The 21,761-nt window shown below is 31.5% G+C and overlaps 2 protein-coding genes across 2 annotated transcripts in view; both read left to right on the top strand.

The window, feature by feature from the left end:
- Positions 1-576: 576 nt before the first annotated feature.
- LOC126780457 (peroxiredoxin-6) lies at positions 577-7,115 on the top strand. The gene is made up of 5 exons (XM_050504955.1): positions 577-858; positions 1,151-1,326; positions 1,600-1,801; positions 2,197-2,269; positions 6,848-7,115. Exons 1-5 carry the CDS (start codon positions 773-775, stop codon positions 6,983-6,985), a joined length of 675 nt encoding a protein of 224 aa, XP_050360912.1. The 5' UTR covers positions 577-772; the 3' UTR covers positions 6,986-7,115.
- A 512-nt stretch (positions 7,116-7,627) lies between these two features.
- The window catches only part of LOC126780764 (angiopoietin-related protein 2), a 56,065-nt gene continuing 41,931 nt past the window's right edge, over positions 7,628-21,761 (top strand). Inside the window, exon 1 of the mRNA XM_050505436.1 lies at positions 7,628-7,833. Within this exon, the coding sequence (XP_050361393.1) occupies positions 7,670-7,833 (164 nt within the window). The 5' untranslated portion in view covers positions 7,628-7,669. The remainder of the gene's footprint in view (positions 7,834-21,761) is intronic.

Genomic DNA, 21,761 nt, shown 5'->3' with positions numbered 1-21,761 from the left:
TTGATTATATATTTATTATCGGCGTTACTTATAAACGTTCTTAAGAGTCTGTTTAGTTAAACGTTAACATTAATTTCGCTCTTTCTGTCACTATTGATTTGTCATTCGAAAGAAGAAAATACAACATTGCTTAACTAATCTGCTGCTAAACAATGTTTATAAGTAAGGCCGTATATTCTTTTAAAATAGTATAGGTTTTTTACCTCTTAAAGATAGCTCAAGTTTTTAGTATGACTAATCAAATCACCTTTACAACATTAATTATTATATGAAAGTTTATATGTTTGTTTCGCAATTAAAATTTATCTAAAATAGGAAACTTATTGTACGAAAACTGCGTAAAAGATGAATAGTCCTTTATTAAATTTCCAAAATTAGCCGTAGGAATATTAAACTTGCCATTGTTTCTGCTTGAAAATCGAATAAAGAAAAAAGCTTGCGATGTAGTTCTGTGTGAACAAAGCCTTAAACTATGCTTAATAGTATTGTCATTACACTCAAGAGCAACACTGTTACTGCGACAGATTAATTATTTTTATTATCAATCTATTTTATTTTATATCTGTAGCTCTTATGAATATAACTAGTATTTTTTGAAATTACGTTCTTGATTTTAAATTGTTTCTTTTAGATTTTTTAAATTCAGAATTTTAGTATTATATTTTTACTCACTTGTGGTTTCTAAAATTCAAATAAGCTTCAATCTTGTTTTGACAATTATCTTGCACGCATTTTTTTTCTGTGTTCCTTAAATTTTAAAGTAACCTTAACTATGGTGCTTCTCGGTGATGTTTTTCCTAATTTTACCGCAAACACTACAGAAGGCGAAATAAATTTCCACGATTGGCTTGGTGAATCGTAAGCATTTTCTTATTTTTGTATTTTACGATATTTTTTAGTTCAAAGTAAAATAGCAGTGATCATGATATGTAAACAATAAGGTATAATGGTATAGCATCCGATTTATATTATATTTTTTAATATCGCATGGTCTCCACGAAAATCCTTTCCCTATTTTATAAAAATCAAAAGGATTTTATAAAATAGGGTTGCCAAATGGTAGTACTAAAATATAAGATTAATAAGTAATAAAATATTAACAGTCTCCTTTCATAAATACATTTTGAAATGTTGATATTATCAATTCCAGGTGGGGTATTTTGTTTTCGCATCCATCTGACTTTACACCTGTGTGTACAACGGAGCTCTCCAAAGTTATAAGATTGCTGCCTGAATTTAAAAAACGCAATGTTAAAACTATTGGCTTATCCTGTGATTCTGTGACTTCCCACATAGATTGGTGCAAAGACATAAAATGTTATGCCGGTATGTATTTTTCAATATTTTTGATGTAATTTAAACATTATTATAATGTAAAATAAACGTAAAAATGATTACATTTAATTATGCTTAAAACAAACAAGGGCTATATTATAACTAATGAAAAGTTAGTCATAAAATAATACAATGCAGTTGTTATGACTGTTATATGATATTATCAGACATGAAAAATTTTGTAATTGTAATTGTGCAGGTATTTAAATTTTTCATTATTGCCATGTTCAAAATTACTAACTTAAGAACAATAATTTATTTCAGGATGCGATGAAGATGAAAAATTCCCTTATCCTATAATTGATGACAAAGATAGAAATATCGCTATGAAGTTGGGTATGCTGGATAAAGATGAACTGGATACATCTGGCATGCCCCTCACTGCGAGGGCTGTATTTATTGTGGACTCGAACAAGAAATTTCGACTGTCTTTATTATATCCTGCTACAACTGGCAGAAATTTTGAGTAAGTGTTTCCATATAATAAATATTTTAATTTGTACTTTTTTCGTTTTGACTTCTTTTTTAATTTCTACTTTGATTTTAATATGTAGCATGCAATGTAGAGTTCGAGGTACTTCAAGGAATGTAATTAAATTTAGAAAATTTTAAAACACGAAACTACTATAAGAATAATTTATATATCTTCTTGTCTTGTATTGTCATGTTGTGTTTGTGTTTTTTATATGTTTTACATAAATAACATTATTGTAAATGAGTCAGCCGTTATCTGCTGATAGGGCCTTGTGCAAGCTTTCCAGAGTGAGTCACACCTTATCTAAAAATAGTATACATCTATAAAACTAATAATTATTTTCAAAATTCTTTACGATATCTAAACTTTTATAAGTGTTGTTACAGTGAGATCTTGCGAGTGATAGATTCCTTGCAGCTAACCGACAAGGCGAAAGTAGCTACTCCTGCAGATTGGAAGGTTAGTTATTTTTAAATGGTGTTTGTTTCATTCATCTGTCTGCTGGATTTGCAATTTAGGTTGAGATCATTGAGGCATCTATTATTATGACCACCCATGATGTCACCCTCAGTTTACTATTTGTCTTGTTTTGTAAAAGCAGATAAATATTCGTTTATCCATTATGTCAGTTAATTCCTGTAATTGTTGACAGCTTTTCTGTATTCAGTCAAGTTCTTTATTCAATTCATATTTGACGAAAAGATCCTTTTTTTAATTTTAAATTAATATCTCATATCTTGTTAAAGAAATATTAACTAATGAATATTTGGTTGTATTTACAAGAGTCTAATCAGGCCATGCAATAGGAACGTTATTTTCGTAGTTTTTGAATTATTATATAATATTTTAGCTCTAATATAAACACACTCATCATCTTTAAAGAACAAGGCCAAAATAAAGGCTATATACCAAATGTCCACATAATTTTGTTCTTGAAACTCTGCCTTGCTTGTTTTTACTGTTTATGCTCCGTATTTGAATGAAGAGTCCGTGCCTAGCTTTTTGGAACTAAACTTCTACATTATTCCAAAAGCAAACTTATCCTCCCTTTGACCACCTGTCTTTGAGTTCTCTTAAACTTCCTCTGTGTCAGCGTGATTGGGGAATTAAAATTATATATATCACGTTTGGGCCATTTTATCTGTTACGTCATTTGTTTTCGAGTAATCGTTCAACTATCGAGCTGTGTGACACCAAGACGAATGGTCAGGCCATATCGAAACATCGAAGCAGATTGTGGCCAGATGTTTAACAACGATTAATTACTTTGAGGCTAAGTAGAGTCCATGCAATGCCACAAAAACGGTATGATGTTATAGTATAGGTAAGGTGGTACAGTTTTTGGGGAAAATAAAGCAATTTTACTAATTGATTATAAATAAAAGAGTACAACAATCACTGATGAATCGCTTCTATATAATAATAATGTACGAGTCATCAAGAAAAAAAGAAGAGGAAAATTATACAATGGTTGTAGCTTTTTAAAGAAGCGACGACAATGAAGTACCATCATTGGCCCAGTTTGATGACCAAAATATTTTTTGGTTATTTACAACAATAACAGCCTGTTAAAGTCCCACTGCTGGGCTAAGGCCTCCTCCTCCTTTTGAGGAGAAAGTTTATAGCTTATTTCACCACGCTGCTCCAATGCAGGTTGGTAGAATACACATGTGGCAGAATTTCAATGAAATTAGACACATGCAGGTTTCCTCACGATGTTTTCCGTCACCGTCAAGCACGAGATGAATTTTAACCACAAATTAAGCACATGAAAATTCAGCGGTGCTTGCCCGGGTTTGAACCCACAATCCTCGGTTAAGATTCACGCGTTCTAACCACTGGGCCATCTCGGCTCGGCTCAACATTTGATTATTTATTATTATTGAATAGATAAGCTACTTATATTCACCCTGAGTTGCTTCTTTTTGTTGCTTCCGCAATAGTTAATGGCATGTCCATGTATGGTAGTCACTATCCATCAAGTGAGCCTCTATCTCCTTTTTCCCCTATTCCTATTAAAAAAAATGTTAAAATAATGAATGAATGAATAAATGAACGACAACACGAATTAAAATTCACACAATTATTTACTTTATTCAAATTTGTTAGACTCGCTAACTAAATTCGTATGAAATAATTGTAAATAATAGTTGGTTGTGGTTAAAATATCTGAACTTTGAAGGTTATCATCAGGTGCCATCAGCATCTTAATATTATAAATGGTTTAAAAATAAATTGTAATATTATTTTGGTATTTACACTTGTATAAAACCGGAATAAGCTATGATCCTTTTTCTCAAAAAGTAAAGTAGACCCAGTAGTGGGACACATACAGCCTGTTTCTATTTACTCCTGATAGTACACCGTATGTGTGGATGAAGCTTACAATTGAACTTTAGAATACTTTTCATCAACCGATTGAACTGAAAGTTCGCTCTAGTTTTGTTCGCGAATAAACCATTTTCATATTAAATATAATCTTTTTAAATTGCTGGCGACGAAAATATTACTGTGATATTGCAAATACATTTCATACATTAAGTATATATTATTTTAGATAACATCGGAACCTCGATTTAACATACATACATACATATTTAAACGGTAAACATTAAAAAAAAAAACAATTTAGTAGTTACGTAACTTTATGTGGAATAACAGAATAAATATTTGCAAGCTTTTTGAATCCGAATTTGCTTACGGCGTAATATATATTTTAGTATACTACGATTTCGTTCAAAATATTTGTTCTAAAAACACAAACTCACAAATCCTAAAAAAATAAACTCCCTGTAGTACTTATAATATTAGTAAGGATTAAACAAATTGACATATGGGTCGAGTTGGTCGCCTGGAAGGGATCGCTATGTAGCGATAAGGCCGCCAAAGTTGTATGCTAATTGGGTTGTATCCATGTGTTATGCATTTTTTATTTTTTTGTAGTGTACAGTAAATTATTATTTATTTATGTTTATATAGAGAGATCTATATATATAGTTTGAAGACTCATTGTAATTTATGAGCGACGAATTTTGTAAGGTCAAGCAAGAGAAACAATACGTAATAATATTGGACTTTTAAATAAAAAAACGTAAAAATATTTAAAAAAAAAATATTGTGATAATTTTTTACTTTTAATTAGTTGAGATACACATAATAAATATTACATTTACGACTGCCTCGTTGGTCTAGTGGCTTGATGTAAGGCTGCATACCCGGAGGTCCTGGGTTCAATTCCCAGGTTGGGCCAATAAAATGTTATTGGGTTTTTCTGTCACAAAATTCTCAGTAGCAGCCCAGAGTCTGGAATTTGGAAGTGTGTACACTCCCGTGCCTCGGAAAGCACGTAAGCCGTTGGTCCTGCGCCTGAACTCTTTCCGGTCGTGTCGGATAGCCGTCCCATCGGATAATAAGAGTTAGGGAATAGAGAGTGCAACTGTGTTTGCGCACACACTTGCGCACTTGGCTAATCTCTTTGAGATTGGCCGCCGTGGCCGAAATCGGTCTGGAGGACATTATTACGTATATATAATATTATCCATATACGTTTATAATTAAATTTTAATATAATTATAAAGCTTATCAGTATAATAGTAACGTCCGCTCTTCTAACAATATATTTCCGTAATATGCACCGAGAACGATAAATTATTGATTTTTCCAGTTCCTTTTATAAAAATAAATAAATATTGTATTAAATCAGTAAACACACGAAACATCATGTTATAAATTCACAATATCAATAAATTACGTATAAAGATGTATTTTTAACTTAAACCGACGTCGATATTTTATAAATTAATAACAGCTTACACATCACATACGAATACAATATAATGATATGTTAACGATGAAATTATTAATTTCTATGTTTAAATGTGTTTGTAATCCTTCAGACATTTTGCTTTTTTTTGAATTATTTTATTTAGTTAAAAAGAGTTGCCGTTGGTAGACAAAACACCTTCGATCTATTTTCTTTTTATCTACGAAAAACAGTGGTACTTTCTCGTAATATTTATTTATTAGGTTTTCTTACAATCACTCACACATTTACAGAATTATTAAATACAAAGTTAGACACTTATATATTATTATATTATAGGTTCCTAGTGTGTTTTATATAATTTTAAAAGTTTGTTTTTTTTTTTAAATGCGTTATTTCAGCAAATCTGAAATTTATATATGTTATTTCCATTGTTATAACTCAGGCCCTAATACAGTCCGTATTACAAGTATCATGTTTAACTTTGATGGGCTGTAGGTCTGTAGCATGGTGTTAAATAGTATTTAACCTTTTTTTTCAATAAATGGACTATCAATTTTCCAATCAGACTAATAATACTATCAACGTCACAAAATATACGGTGGTGTGTTGTGTGAGATGTATAGGATCATTTTTTCAATAAATTTGAGTGTGAAAGTTGGAAGTGTGTGCACTACCGTGCCTCAGAAATCACGTAAAGCAGTCAGTTGGTGCTGCGTCTGAACTCTTGTGTAGTCTTTCTTGATCGTGTTGGATTCGGCTTCCTATCGAATATCAAAATACGGGAATAGAGAGTGCATTTTTTTTGCGCACTGAACTAAAATATGTCCTGCGTAGTTGGCTAATCTCTCTTGAGATTGGCCACCGTGGCCCTAATCTATCAGAAGGACATAGTCATCATAATCACATATCAGTTTAATTATGGGAGCTTATAATAAAAATAAAATAAAGATTTGGTTTTATTCGTTATTATTTAGTAATTCAGTTTCCCGCGTCTCGTAATAGCTGAACTATAGTTCTTAAGCTGTCAATTCATTCGGACCGGGTTCGTATAAAAGTACTTCCCGTCAAATTAAATATATTTCTTACTTTTAATTGAACATTACTAAGTTTCCTTTTTATAATCAATGTTAAAGGAAATAAATAGTAATTAATTCTATTCGCCATGACATATAAAAAAGAATGTGTCTTGCATACAGACTTGGTTCTAACGTTCTCATTGCGTAAAAAGACACGACATGACAAGTTAAATACGCACTTTTTATCGGTTTTAGATGGGTGATGATTGCATGGTTCTACCTACTGTTCCCGAAGATCAAGTAGCCGAGATGTTCCCGCAGGGTATCACAGTGGTTCGTTTACCTTCCGGCAAGAATTATCTTAGGAAGACTCCGTGTCCTAAAGTGGAATAAAAATGTAATCATTCCGTAATTGAATTGTTAAAAATTTTAAGTTACTAACTGTTAATGTGATAAATTGCTCTATATATGGCCAAGTCCGCGCTTCTGTTATTTAAAAAATAAATAAATAAATAAAACTCAACCATTTTTTAGTTCTTTGATCTTGTTTAATATTTTAATACTCTTTTACTAACTCTTTAATTTAATACATACTAAATACAAATAAAAAATACCAACTAACCAAATGATACCTACGGTATAAAGAACTTAAGTAAATTTTGTCCGATCTCATAACATTTTTGCGTCAAGGCAATTGAGCTCGACCAAATATCTCGTTTATTTTCGGAGTCTGAATTTAAAACTCGAAGCAATCACACTTATTGCTGTGTTTGTAATCGTCGCAATTGGATCTCGTGATTGCACAGTGTGCCAATAAGTATATAGAATACCCCAGTGAGAGAATTATTATGAAAGGACGTCATCTAGTTTAAGGATTGGCATAGTGGCCCGTGGACTGAGTGCAAGCAAATAGTAGTGAAAGCCTTCGCTTTCATCGTAGTGGGGCGTGCGGCCGCCGGTGGCGTTGTAGAGCGAGGCACAACAAAAGTGAAGGTGGTTGGAAGCGAGTAGCTCACGGTGAGTCGGTAACTCGCTAGCGTGACTGTAGGTTGTGTCGCGTTCGTGCCCGGTCCCGTGATGTACAGGTGGTGGTTGGTGGTGGTGCTGGCTGCGGGCGCAGCGGCGGCGGGAACCCGTCTGCCGCGGACTTCGCCGCCCGCGCCTGCACCCGTGCCCTCTCCCGCAACTCGTTTGCCCCAGAGGAACTTTACTATTTCTTCCCGTTCTTCGGTTAGAAACAGGTCAGTTAAACTTCCAGCATCCCTGAACATTAAGTTATCCATTTACAAAAATAACGTGATAATCTTTCATACATGTATATCGTTTGGAGTTTACTTTGTGTATATGAGTTAAATTTATTACTGCAAGACGTAAAGTTCATCGTAGATTAATGTAACTGACATTTATTCCGTAACCGCACTTATTTTAACGTAGCCAGACGGTCTTCTTTCAATTTATTTTTTTAATGATTAAACGATTTATAATATAGTTTTTAAAAAAACATTGCAAAGCATTATTTCAAAATGTGATGTGTTTGTATATTCGCATTTTAATTGTTATTGACACACTTTATCGCAGCCTTGTATATCATTTATAAACTTATGTTCGAAAGGAAATTTGAAAATCAAATTTTAGGCCTTATTTTAATGGCTTATGGCAAATTTATCGCGTCTATGCACGATCGATTTGTATGATCGAATAGGTTGATCTATTATATTACTGTGTATAATCGTAAAATAGACAGCCATAAGCCTTTACTGCACCAGTCCGTATCAATAGCCAGAAGACTTAAAAATGTTTCCATTCATCTACAACTACTTATGTTGTATTTATTTATACATATTTATAAGTAATGTAAAATCATACTGATATTATGTAATTGGTGAGTTTTGCTGGTTCCGGATTCACGGAAAAAGTACTAATCAGATTAATATTTAACTTTACAAATATGGTAAGGTATAGTTTCAGGACGATCATGATTATACAGATGGTTTATAGGTTGTATATTTTTTGAGTTTATTAACTTTTATATCAACATAGTCTGGCGAAAAATTCCGGTCCCAAATAACTTTATACCTATGTTAAATAGGCTTAATATCGATATAGCATAAAGTATTTTTTTTGCTTTAAATTTGAACAAATAATTTTACAGGAAGATTCATCACCTTGCTCACAACTGTCTATATATGCTTATATATCATGTGTCCCGTGCGATGTTGGGACAGTATGATATAATATAAACTCAGTCGTGCTAATTATAAAACATAAGTAATAAAGGTGAACTGCGGCGTGTGGATGTAGACCATTCACTTTGAGCGTAGGTATTAAATTTTATTTGTAATTTGATTTATATTTTTTGTTTCCTTTCAAGAACAATCGCCGGCTCAAGAAAATCTGGTTATTGCAGACTAAATATATCATTAAATAGTTCACCCCCGTTGACTTTTAAACGATCCCATTACCTGGGAAGGGAAAAATAGTTATTAAGATGATGGGTACAGCAGCTTATCATTGCCTAATATTAATAATAGCTAAATTATTAGCAACGAGAAATACCAATTGTATGTATAAGACAAGCCTGATGTGAATTTTTATGGCAAAATTGAATTAGGAGTTATGTTTTTAACACAGAAAGTTGTTGTTCAAAACTATTAAAACACTCGTCAACGTGAAAATTTTGTTTATATTCGTGAGTATTCAAAATCGATTTAATATAAAGCGAAAGTTAATTTCCTGTGTTTAATATTCATAGTTGTACGAAATCTCAATAATTCATAAGAAAGTAATAGTTGATATTATTGCACTTCAGAAGGTATTCGTCTAATTGACTTAAAAAAAAAGCTTTTAATATCTAAATCCGGAATGGTTATATTGAAATATAACTCATTATATAAATACATCATGGAGTTTATATGAGTTGACGATACACAAAGTCGCGGAGCCTATTTTATAAGAGTCCGAGTAAATGTTTAAAAAGCTGCCTCTCTGTACTTATCAAAAATTATACAGTGTTGTGATATTTAAATATTTCAGTGGTAACGTACCATTAAATTTAACTCAATATTACATCAATACTGAACGTAAATATTTTTGAAAAGCCCGTTCTCTGTTGCACTCCCATTGTTGCAACAGACTTTAGATAAAAAACTATACACTAAGATGTGACTTGTATGTAATATTTTAAAATCTAAAAGTTTATTTCTACAATTTTATTTTTTATTAACTATTTCCACGTAATCACTTTTTTTTTAATAAATAATAATACTAAATAATGTTTCTAAATACATACAGTAACAGCCTGTTAATGTCCCACTGCTGGGCTAAGGCCTCCTCTCCCTTTTTGAGGAGAAGGTTTAGAGCTTATTCCACCACGCTGCTCTAATGCGGGTTGGTAGAATACACATGTGACATAATTTCAATGAAATTAGACACATGCAGGTTTCCTCACGATGTTTTCCTTCACCGTCAAGCACGAGATGAATTATAATCACAAATTAAGCACATGAAAATTCAGTGGTGCTTACCCGGGTTTGAACCCACGATCATCGGTTAAGATTCACGCGTTCTAACCACTAGGCCATCTCGGCTTTTAAATACATGGCATAATGTAATTACATACTTCTACAAGTCGATTCCAGTTATTTTGTATGCGTTTCAGCTTCGCGCTCGTGGAACATAGCGGGCTGCAATTGTATCATTGTGTTACCTGCCTTTAAACAAACAGACAAACTTTTCAGCTATTTATTCTAATAGTATTGATGTAGATGCAAAAATATATATTTTGGGGCCGTGTGAATTTTATAAAATATAAAGCATACCGTTTGGCTCTGGTGCAAAATACATTTTATTGAATTTTTAAATTCAATGTTATTAAATTGTTTTGATGTCGTGATTAAAATTGCGTGTTATGTGTAATCAAGAGCAGATTTCCTAGCCGCATACCACGCGCATCTCCTCGCTTTCCATTTTACGAACACAACGTAAATGATTTTGCTTTTGTTATAATACAACCATTGTACTGACTGGGCCGATATCTTTGTATGAAATATTAACTTCGAACATGATAGGGAAACATATTCATGGTCGCATTCACTTCCTCGATACCGGCTTGTGTTCGCAGACAGTACACCGAATTTTGTTCGCTAGACGAGTTTAAGATCATTTTGTGAAATTTTACGTTTCTTTTCAATTCAAACCGACTTGTTAAAACTTTCTTCTACATTCCACGTGTATATATTAGCATTATTTATTATTGTAGTTTAGATGAATGATGAATCAACTATTGTTTTAAATTAAAGTTTTCGGGGTTCGTTTTACGTTTTACGTATTTGAAGTATTTCACTTTAAGCAATCATTAGGTATATAAATAAAGAAAAATGTTGTTTTTGTCCGGATTTGAACACGTGACCTTCAGTTATGAGGCACACGATCCGTCCGGCTATTTAAATATATGATTTGTATTGCACTAGCTCTGCGTGAAAGGGGTGTGCAGGTTTTTAGGTAGTCTTTTTGTTGAGTTAGTGTGTAATCTAAATCCGTCCAGCCGTTTTTTTCGTGTTTAACAAACACTTTCACATTTGAAATATTAAAATATAAGTATGATCATTATAAAATGTACCATTTTAAAGTTTACTGCAGCCTGCACTTTTATATTATTTTTCGTATCATATTTTAGATTCGGAATTTTTCCGAAGTGTTGAAAACTCAACAGATGTGTTTATTACAAGCGTTGTTTGAAATGAGATCAAGGCTAAATGTGATTATTGTTACTGCACTACATAATGCTGACGGCGCGTGTCAATAACGAGTAACGACCGAGTCAGCACTGGTCAATGTTGCTTCTAACGAAGACTAACGATAAGTATCAATAAAGTAATAAAAACGAGCACCTTAAGTACCCAAGTACCCAAGTACCCATGTTATTATTACATGTCGCATATAGAGTTCATTATAAAGGACATATAATAAAATACATATATATTTCGAAGGGAAACTTAGCTTGGTCGGCCAAGGACACTAAGCACGTAGGCGAATGTATGTCTCGGCATCTTGGGTTAATAAAGAACGATACATTTCAGTGCAAGCGGCCTTTTCGAATAGTGGCATCCCCTTCACACACTTTCAATAATAAGCTTTTCTTGTCGTCCGTACTCTGTTTCGCCTAAATGTCAATGTCGATCAACGTCGGTACAGGAAGAGACTTTGGGCGTATTACAGTGCTGCTCGCTCTGATCATTTTTCTTTAACATGTGTTTGTGTAACAAGGACACCTACTTAAGACGTGGATATAGGTAATTGAACGTAGGTACGACTATACCAAAATACATTAACATCAAATTGCCACGGCTAATGTCTCTAATTAATCTTGTTAACCTTTCAATGTTATTCGTATTAAATACCAAGTTAATATTTAAAAACTAATAACAATAAAAAAACACTTTTTTTGTGTTAAGGTATAAAACGTATTTTTTTAGGAAATGTAAGTTATTTCGGTGAAAACAATCCAAGATTTTTTTAAATTTCTTCTACTGTCTGACGATGAGCAGCTATTCTCTATATGCGTAGGACATTATGATGCATGCATGCGCAAACACAGAACGCTTACATGTTTTTCTAGGCGCGTGGGTAAAATCAGTGCCTTCTTACAAACCATCTTCATCTCAAACCCAATCAAAAAAATTTTTTTTACAATATTTTCCTAGTACACATGCATTTTTCTTAGCAGTACTCTTAATTGATTGTAATTTTATATTGACATAATTATATAAACATTTTCTATCTAAGAAAGGAAATAAATAATTTGTATTTGTTGCACTTAAGCAGAACGTAGGCGAATCTTTAGTTTACGAGAAAGTTAATATTTGTCTAAGCTGGTATACGACATACTAACGACAATACTTTAGTAACTTCTTGTTCAAACAAACTGACGCAGTTAAGATATCGGTGCCGAATGTGACTTCTGATTTGATTTTCTCCTTCGTATAAGCTAAACCAGAAATTCACCGCATTGTCCAATCTGCATTACTTATTTTAAAATCTATTGGCTAGTGCAATAACAGCGCAGACATTTTTTTTCAAATGCCTTAATTATAAAATATTGCAGCAAGATAACGAGATACTGGTCTATAGTAAAAAAAAATTGTTAAAGAAAAATAATCCGAAGTTTCTAAGTTATTTCATAACAAATAAACATATTGTTATTATAGTACTTGAAATAAAGATTTGTTGGCGAATATTTATATTAAAAAGTAAGTATGAAACTAAGTTATGAATAAGTTTTTTTACGACATTTTGAACAATTTTCTTTTTCTATTCCACCACGACAATTCTCCATAGTTACTTAATAATGCTAGAGATATATTATCTTCGAATATATCTATAGCGCTAGTTACAGCTCTAAGGCGGACCATGTCATGACTGCCCGACTTAATTTGATACAAGCAATGCTCGGTTTACGCAATTTAACCCGATTGTAGGGCGGAAGCATACTTATGGTAATATATAGCTGACTGGTGTTATTTTCCATTGAATGTAACCTGCTGGGTGCAGTCGGCGGGTGGACTAGGAGTGGGACCGCTTGCGACACAAATAGTAGACGGTGAAAGCAAAAATATATTTGTTATAATTTTACCTTTACAGGTACAACGAATAAACAAGGTTGTTACTTTTCAAAAGCTTTAATATTTTTCAATTTTAATTGTACTTGGATATATTTTAGTAATTATTTTAGTCCTAAACAAAAAAAATAGCTCAGTTTCACATTCTATTAAACTAATAAAATATTGACCTATGGGGGAAATTTATTAAAATATTTATTAATAAATTAATATATCAACTTATTTAAAAAAAATGTTCTTTCCGCAGTTTCAACTGCGTTAAATATGGCTTATTTGGCTGTTTCATAATTAATATTGGTTAACCAAATGCATATTGCCTAAATACAAATTCAGCTTGGGCGATCGGTTTGCGTTCGTGGTTCCTTTTCTATCCGATAGGATCGTAGTGTGAAGTTAGAGAGACATTCGATAGACAGATTATTTAACGCAAAAATTGATCCGGAGTTAAGCGATTTCAACGATATAACTCGTCAGCTTTTTAACATTAGTATAGATGAAGTTATTATTTTATATTGGACAAAAACGTTACTCAAACTGACTGTGAAACTATTTATTTGTATAAAATAAAGAACGCATTATTTTTACAATATAACGTGGAGAAGTTCTTATAATGAATCACATTGTTTTATTTCTTACAATTCCCACGAAGTAACTTTCTAATGACGTCTGCACCAATTTTTCTTATTTTTAGCATAGTTTGAATTGTACTACAACTGTGTTTGGGTGCAGTTAATTAATATTTTAAGACCATTAAAACGTCGAAATTTAGTAAAGGTACGTATGTGGAAATCCAACCGAGTTTTTTTTTAGTCTAGATTCCATCAAAACTGTCGCATATGATTATTATATTATAAAAGTCTATTATGTATTTATTTAAAGTGTAGGTAAATAATAATATTTTGTTCAAAGTTTCTTATAAGTTCATTATATGTCATGATCACTTGTGAGCAGTGATTTGTATAATACAGGTTTTCAGAATTAACATTTATTTATACTATCATAATTATTCGGGCTTTATTTATTCTAGGATGTCTAAATTAACATTTATTAATATCTAAAGGTAATGGTTTCTTGACATGATGTAGACAATGTTTGTAGGTCTTGCAAATGATAAATGCAGCACCGATCCATTCGTGTCATTCAATTTTATGTATAATCTTAACAATATGCTAACTCCTCCTTAACAATATTATATTATAAATATTGTTTAGTAAAATAATTAGTGTGTGGCTTTGTAAACTGACCGAACCGTACAAAAACCGCAAGTAATCTTATCCATGTGTAGTGAAGATTTAACGAATTAATTTACATTGGCATTTACTTTAAATAATGAGATTTTAGTTAATAATTAATGACACAGGAATTTGATATAAGACACGGCCAGTTAACCTCATATTATGTAGTAAATCAAGTCACTTTTAATGAAAATTACATTACATGTCCTGACTTACATATTGAGTATTATCGGTTCATAAATTAGGCGTTCGGAGGGCTTTGCGAAATTTGGATTTTGAAGTAGGCGTTGAACCAGTATATTTTGATCCAATCGTTCCGTTAAATGTCCTTCTCGTTTTTGAGCTTAGATTAAAATAGAAAATCCTGTCATTGAAAGTTTAGTTGAAAACGCTCCAATATATATATTTTTTATTTTTCATGGCCGAAGGCGTGACCCATTTATAGTGCTTCATTTACTATACCTATAGAGATTATTCAAAAGTTAAGACAAAAGTATTTCATAAGCGTTAATGTTATTAATAAGTGTCCATATTCTACTGTCGAAACCACATCGAATATAATTTTAAATAGCGTCCGATGAAAGGCGATTTCAACACCAACAGCTCTCAGAGTAAAGATTTAACTGCATCTTGTGATCTTTTATTACTTAAATTCTTTTCATTACATATATTATTATTTTATTTGTTTGAACCATTGTATATAATACCCTAAATAAAATAAAGACTGAAAATTATATTCAACGTTTTAATACAAATAATATTGTTCGTAACCAAGTGGATTTTTAGTAAACGAACGAACGGTTGTTTTCATTCATTATTTCACGCACCGTGAAATGTATTCATTTTTATTATTTATTCTAAACGGTTGAAAAGAACTGAAATTCTCTATTTCACCAGTATGAATTTGCATGTACGAGTAAATATTTATGTAAGTGTCTTTATACGTTTGCAATTTCTTATAAACGAATAACCGGATTTCAATGCTTCTTAGAAAGTTCTTCATGCTTAAAGAAGATCTTGTTTTTTACATTATGCTAATGAGAAATAGCCATAAATACATATTACGTTGATAAATTAATTATACTAGAGAAACGTTTAAATTAAATTCTTAAAAGTGTTTGTGATTGGTCGTAATGTTATGTTTATTATTTATAATGTATCGGCCATTCAGTTTCTTCGATAGACGAGTCACAAAAGCTAGTTTCAAAATGTTCGACCTTCAAACATCAGATTATCTGAACTTTTACAATACGAGTAGAGGCACGCGGACTGTGTCAGGCTGAATGGCGGCAGCTTAAGTAAATTAAGTTGACATTGTGTGGCTAACAAGTTTGACAGGATTGGTAATTTTCTTTTAATTCAAAAGATCAATGATCGCATCTTCAATAATAACATAAAAATATCACCGTTAACTATATAATAATTAATTAATCCATTCATCAAACGCATTTTATTTGGCATAAAAAATATTCTAAACATTACAAATTTGAAAATGTTATATTCTTATTTGAGTTTTTTTGTGTTAAATTTGAGGAGTTATTCGTTATATATAATTAATTGCTAAATTAAAACACTAAACGAGAGTATATTAATCCATATTAATATATAAATGGAAAGTAACTTTGTTGCGTTGTCACGCTACACCGTTTGACCAATTTTTATAAAATTTAGTGCTTTGGAAAAAACATGATCAATTTTTCAAACTGTTCCTCTTAGTCGGATGAGTCGGTAGTTAAGTCGGATAATTGAAATAGATCGCGAAAATAGGGGCTGAAAATTAGTTCAGTAAGTAGTGGCTTATCTAATGTCTTAATATGTTGAATAAAAGATAACACAATTGATTTATTAATAATTTCGCATCGCTTATTTTGAAGATTACTGAACGATTATAAGAGTAAGAAATATTCAGTGTCTAGTCTGTCTAGATTTTATCACAATTTTCAACGATAAGCTTGTTGTTAGTGATTATATTTAAAGTCCATCGACCGCAACAAATAGGTTGATAAAATCAGTATTAAGCACTATGATTTATACTCAGTATTAACAGACGGTTGTTAGCGCATTTTAGATGTGACACTCGTTGCGGGTGATTAACTTTTTTTGGTAAACCTAAATTAAGACAAATTAAATAATTTACATTATTTATTAATTTCAATTACTTTATTTATTATTTTTAATTAATATATATTTTTATTAGAAAATCAATATTCTAACAATTATTATAATTGTGAAAGTGAGTTTGTTTATTTGTTTGTTACGCTGTTAAGTCTTAACTAGTAACGGATGATCATGAAATTTTGAATAAACGTTATCAGGGGTTCAGAAAGGATACCTTACTTGACCCTACGTCACACGAAATTAGTTTTTGAATCAAATAAAGAGCGCTGCAAGTGCAGATACGCGGGCTATACAGTTCTACACCAGTACCTAAAAAGCGATAGATACTGATTGCCTTTAAATGTTATTTGTAATAATAGGAATAATTAGAATTAGCGACACTATTGTATGATATTTATAATTTTATGTATAAATGATAACGCACATAACGGCTCCTAAAAAAACATATCGCATGCATGTATCGTTTCCAATTACGTTTCCGTTCAAGACTAATTTATGTTCTTCACATTGAAATGCATTGAATAATGCGTTATGGCAAGGACTTTTTATTTAATCGATAGAACGGCTTTGTTGGCATTCATCAAATATTCTACCGCCGTTCTGGTTGAAGGGTGAGTTAGCCAGTGTAACTATAGGAACAAGGGACATAAGATCTTAGTTTCCAATGTCGGTGGCACGTAGTGATGTAAGGGATGGTTAATATTTCTTAAAACGCAAAAGTCTATGGGCATTGGTGACCACTTACCATCAGTAGGTCCATTTGTTAGTCTGCCTACCTATTTTATAAAAAAAAAACTTTAGCCTCTAAATATATAACATATGTAATATACACAGTAAAGGTACAGCAATTAACAAATTTTTAAATAATAATAATTTACCTACATCGCTTCATTTCGTTGTTATTATATTAGTATATCTGAAGTAGCAGTTATTACTACTGGTTCAATGGCTCACTCACAAATCAAATCGGAAATTCGAAAACCGTAAAACCGTTCGAGGGTAGAATAACTGGAAAATTAAAATGTTAATTTTTTTCGAATTGATAGAAAAACAGATATCTGTTTTTTTACAATCAATTAGTAAGTGTAATGCTTCTATATTGAATGATGTTTTGACTTTGATAAACACACAACAATGAACAGTCAATACTCATGTAGTTCTAGTGAGATTCCGTTAATGAGAAGTAACATAGAATTTTATCTCTTCAACACTCTTGTAATTAGATACTTAACACGCTTATGAATATCAACCTTGTTACTCAATAATATATGAATTAGGTCATGAACAGTTATTAAGTTCAATTAAATCGGATGCTGATTTATGAATAACAATAAATTTACTTATTTCGTAATATTTTTATCGATGGCACATTAACATTTCCTAAGTATACGAAAGCTGTTTAATTTTGGCCCTTATTCTTAATCTAATTGCAGGTTAAGAGTAATATTGAGTTTAAATGCGTTACTTATAAACGTTGCATAGCGCATGATTAGTTAAATACTAATTTCTCCCTTTTTGTTACACATGATTTGACATTCTAAAGAAGAAGACACTGCATTGTTTAAATAATCACCCGCTATACGCTATACGATGTACGAGTAAGGCCGTAAATTGCTAAGAAAACAGCATAATAATAAGCTACATTGTAAAATTTCGCTTAGTATAAAAATTATTGAAAAATTACTAAATAGCGAAAGACTAAAACTGTGATGGAGTTATGGAAATCATTCTCCAAGTGCAACAGAACAGCGATCTAGAAATATCGAACAGCGAGGTAAAATTAATTTTTCTGCAAAATATCAAGGCTTCGCGGCATTTTTTTTACCATTAAAAATGTCTCGCTGAGCTCTCTTATTCTGCTGCTAAATCCGCCACTGCGTTGCATTGGAATTGTATATATTTAAGACTAATATATTATCTTTTATCAGTATAACACTTGCCCTTGGCAAGGTTGCCCCTGCTGGTAGACAACATTCACAAATTATAATACTCATTACACGTTAAACAATTACAATGTCCGGTTCAGGCAGTGCATGTCAAATTAAATCTTATTGTAACTGACTTATGTAAAAACTATAAATACTTTCATACAAGCAAGCTCATATACTTATGAGTATTATATAATAAGTCCATATATAATATAATATTTCTCATTTATTTAAATATTACGTATTTCAATGATAGTAAACAATTTCAAGACAGGCTCTTATCGATTTAGGAGAAGTATATTAGTTCGTGGAGTAGGAAGTAACTATTCTTATTTATTATTAATGAAATAATCGTTAATATCGAAGTTGGTTCGTATATGAATACGAAAACAAGAATAATAGTGGGCTTTAATTAATTGTAGTTATATTTTTCCTCGCTAGATAAAAGCCGACTGCTAATATGACAAAGCAAAAATGTTATCAATATTTGTTATTATTTTTTATCAAATAATAATAATAATAATATTTAAAAGAATATTTTTTCACAGATTAAAAATAAATATTTACTTTATTCAAATAGAATCATTATACAATATTACATGAAAAATGTAAAGCTATCGAAGTAGATTATATCTAAAACAAACAGATAGAATACACAAGACCAGCTAATAGACAGGCACGTCTTATCCTTTGGGCACTTTGGGTAAGTGTCCAGATGCCACGATCGAAGGGGACCCCGGTCTGCCATCAATATAATCATTATTTGCTGCCCCCGTTTCATTTTACGCATTATTAGTACCCGATTCAATAACAAAATCATTGAATTCCAGTACGATTTACAATAAGTTTGAAATGAAATATTAGTATGATGATTCTTGATACCATACTAATTAAGACGAAAAATTTCTTCATAAAATAAATACTAATGTTTCGTATTTGTAATATAAAAATGAGATATTTCTTAGACCCTTTTCTACACCCCTGGATTGTTATGTGCCCAGGGCCTCCTAAAGGTTAAATTTGGCCCTGCCAATAGAATACTCTATTTAAATAAGTATTTAATTTATATATATATATATATATATATATATATATATATAATTTATGTAACTCAATCAGTTTTGTAGAATAAAAATTTTTATTTGGTTATATATTTTATTAAATTCGTTTACTAAGTTATTGAAAACATTCGTAAATCTTAGCTAACCTTGCGACTGTCAAGACAAGCCGCGATAACAATGTAACTATTGGAGACTTATGACTCTAATTCATACATTTAAATTTTCCGTAGAAGGTCAGAACATTATATATCTATTTAGTGTATATTTATAACTTGTTCGCTTATATTATATACGATTTGATTTCTTCGAATACCATTTGGCCAGATGTTTCAAAATATAACGAATTTAGCGCGATTTATATTTACATTATTCCTTTCGATTTATTTAATACGTAAAACAGAAACGAACTTGAATTGTTCTGTTCTAACGTTAATTTGTAAAATTTTGCTCACTTTATTCTTTTTATTTATGGACAAATGTGCTAAATCAATGAATGTCATCGAATAATTCTAGGTACTGTTAAATTATAATAAGTACAGCGAAATTGTAAACTATGAAAAGTGAAATAAAATGCAAATTGTCTCTTTATCGCAATCGAATCGAAACGTAGTCATTGCCTTTTAACTTTTTTTTTATATTCTACTAACACAAAAATCCGGATGCGGTTCGGTCGATGTTGGCTCGGAATAGAATCGGGAACGTATAGTTTTATTAGCTGAGTATATTTATTTTGCCTGTTGCAATGTCGCGGAAACTTAATAATTAATATTTAAGATAATTCGAGTCATGTAAATAAAAACAACGAGTGGTCATTCAGCACGTATAAAGGTACAGTTTTCTATGGATCCGCCGAAACGTATGTAACTCCACAAAGTGTGTAAGAACTTGCCATTACGAACGTTTTGGACATAGCCACCAAAGAAAAAGTATCTGATAATTCGTAGATTCTGCTTAAATCGTCTGTAAAGTATAAAGCCAACGACGATGATAGGTATAGTGTAGTATCGAAAACTAGATACAATTTACGAGATGTTTCTATGAAATAATTAATATTAGAGATAAGAAGTTGGCTGTGTAACAACCTCGTGCATCGGAAATCACCTAAAGTCGTAGATCCGCCTTGCTTGAATGCTGGATTGACGTCCCATCAGAGCATGATATTATAATATACACTATAATATCTGCACATTTCGGTAGCCTTAGAAATTTTTTCACCATGTATCATATTCATTTACCAAACGAAGATGTTCATTTATCGAAGTGAATCGAAGTATGCATCATTAGATACAAGATTCCTTAAATGGGACGAAGTCATGACTCTTTATAGGCGTCTGACCTTGGATCGGACAAACAAGTAAAATGATGTTAAATTTACTATTGAGTATTTCGCCGCAACATATTAAAAGCAGCTTAGTATTACTATTGCCATAGAAGGCTTAAATGGCTGTTCACAGATGAGATGATTATTTATTATTTGATGTTATGTTAGTAAGTATTTAAGTCTTAGTTGTAAGTATATATATATATATATATGTATATATATATACATTTATGTATATATTATAAAGATGAAAAATTGTTTTTTTTTTCTCGAATACAAGCAAACACTACTAATTGTACTACTTACTGGTGGTAGGGCTTTCTGCAAGCTCGTCTGGGTAGGTACCACCCATTCATCAGTTATTCTACCTCAAAAAAGCAGTACTCGGTATTGTTGTGTTCCTATTTGAAGGGTGAGTTAGCCAGTGTAATTACAGGCACAAGGGACATAACATCTTAGTTCCCGAGGTTGATGTCGCATTGGCGAAGTAAGCGATGGTTAACATTTCTTACAATGCCAGTGGCTATGGGCGTTGGTGACCACTTGCCATCAGGTGGCCCATATGCTCTTCCGCCTACTTATACTATAAAATAATACTAATAATAATGAATATACTATACGTATAAATTATAGTTTCTGAAGGCACAGCCTACATAAGTATATGTATTTATGTATAAATTGAGATCATGACAATTGACCTGGCCGGGCGCTTTCTGTTATTGCTTTTATACTATGGATAAACTAAAATTTTGCATTTAACATTTATATGTCTGCAACATGTATACAAAAATACATATATCCAAAGATATATCTTTCATAAAACTTTTTAAAGATGGAAAATAAATAACACACGTTTTTTTATCCTTATTTATTTAAAAATAAAAATTAT

Source organism: Nymphalis io, chromosome Z (assembly GCF_905147045.1).
Source record: "Nymphalis io chromosome Z, ilAglIoxx1.1, whole genome shotgun sequence".
Classification (NCBI taxonomy): domain Eukaryota; kingdom Metazoa; phylum Arthropoda; class Insecta; order Lepidoptera; family Nymphalidae; genus Nymphalis; species Nymphalis io.
Note: the sequence above shows the minus strand (reverse complement) of the source record. Positions and strands in the feature narration are given on the sequence as shown.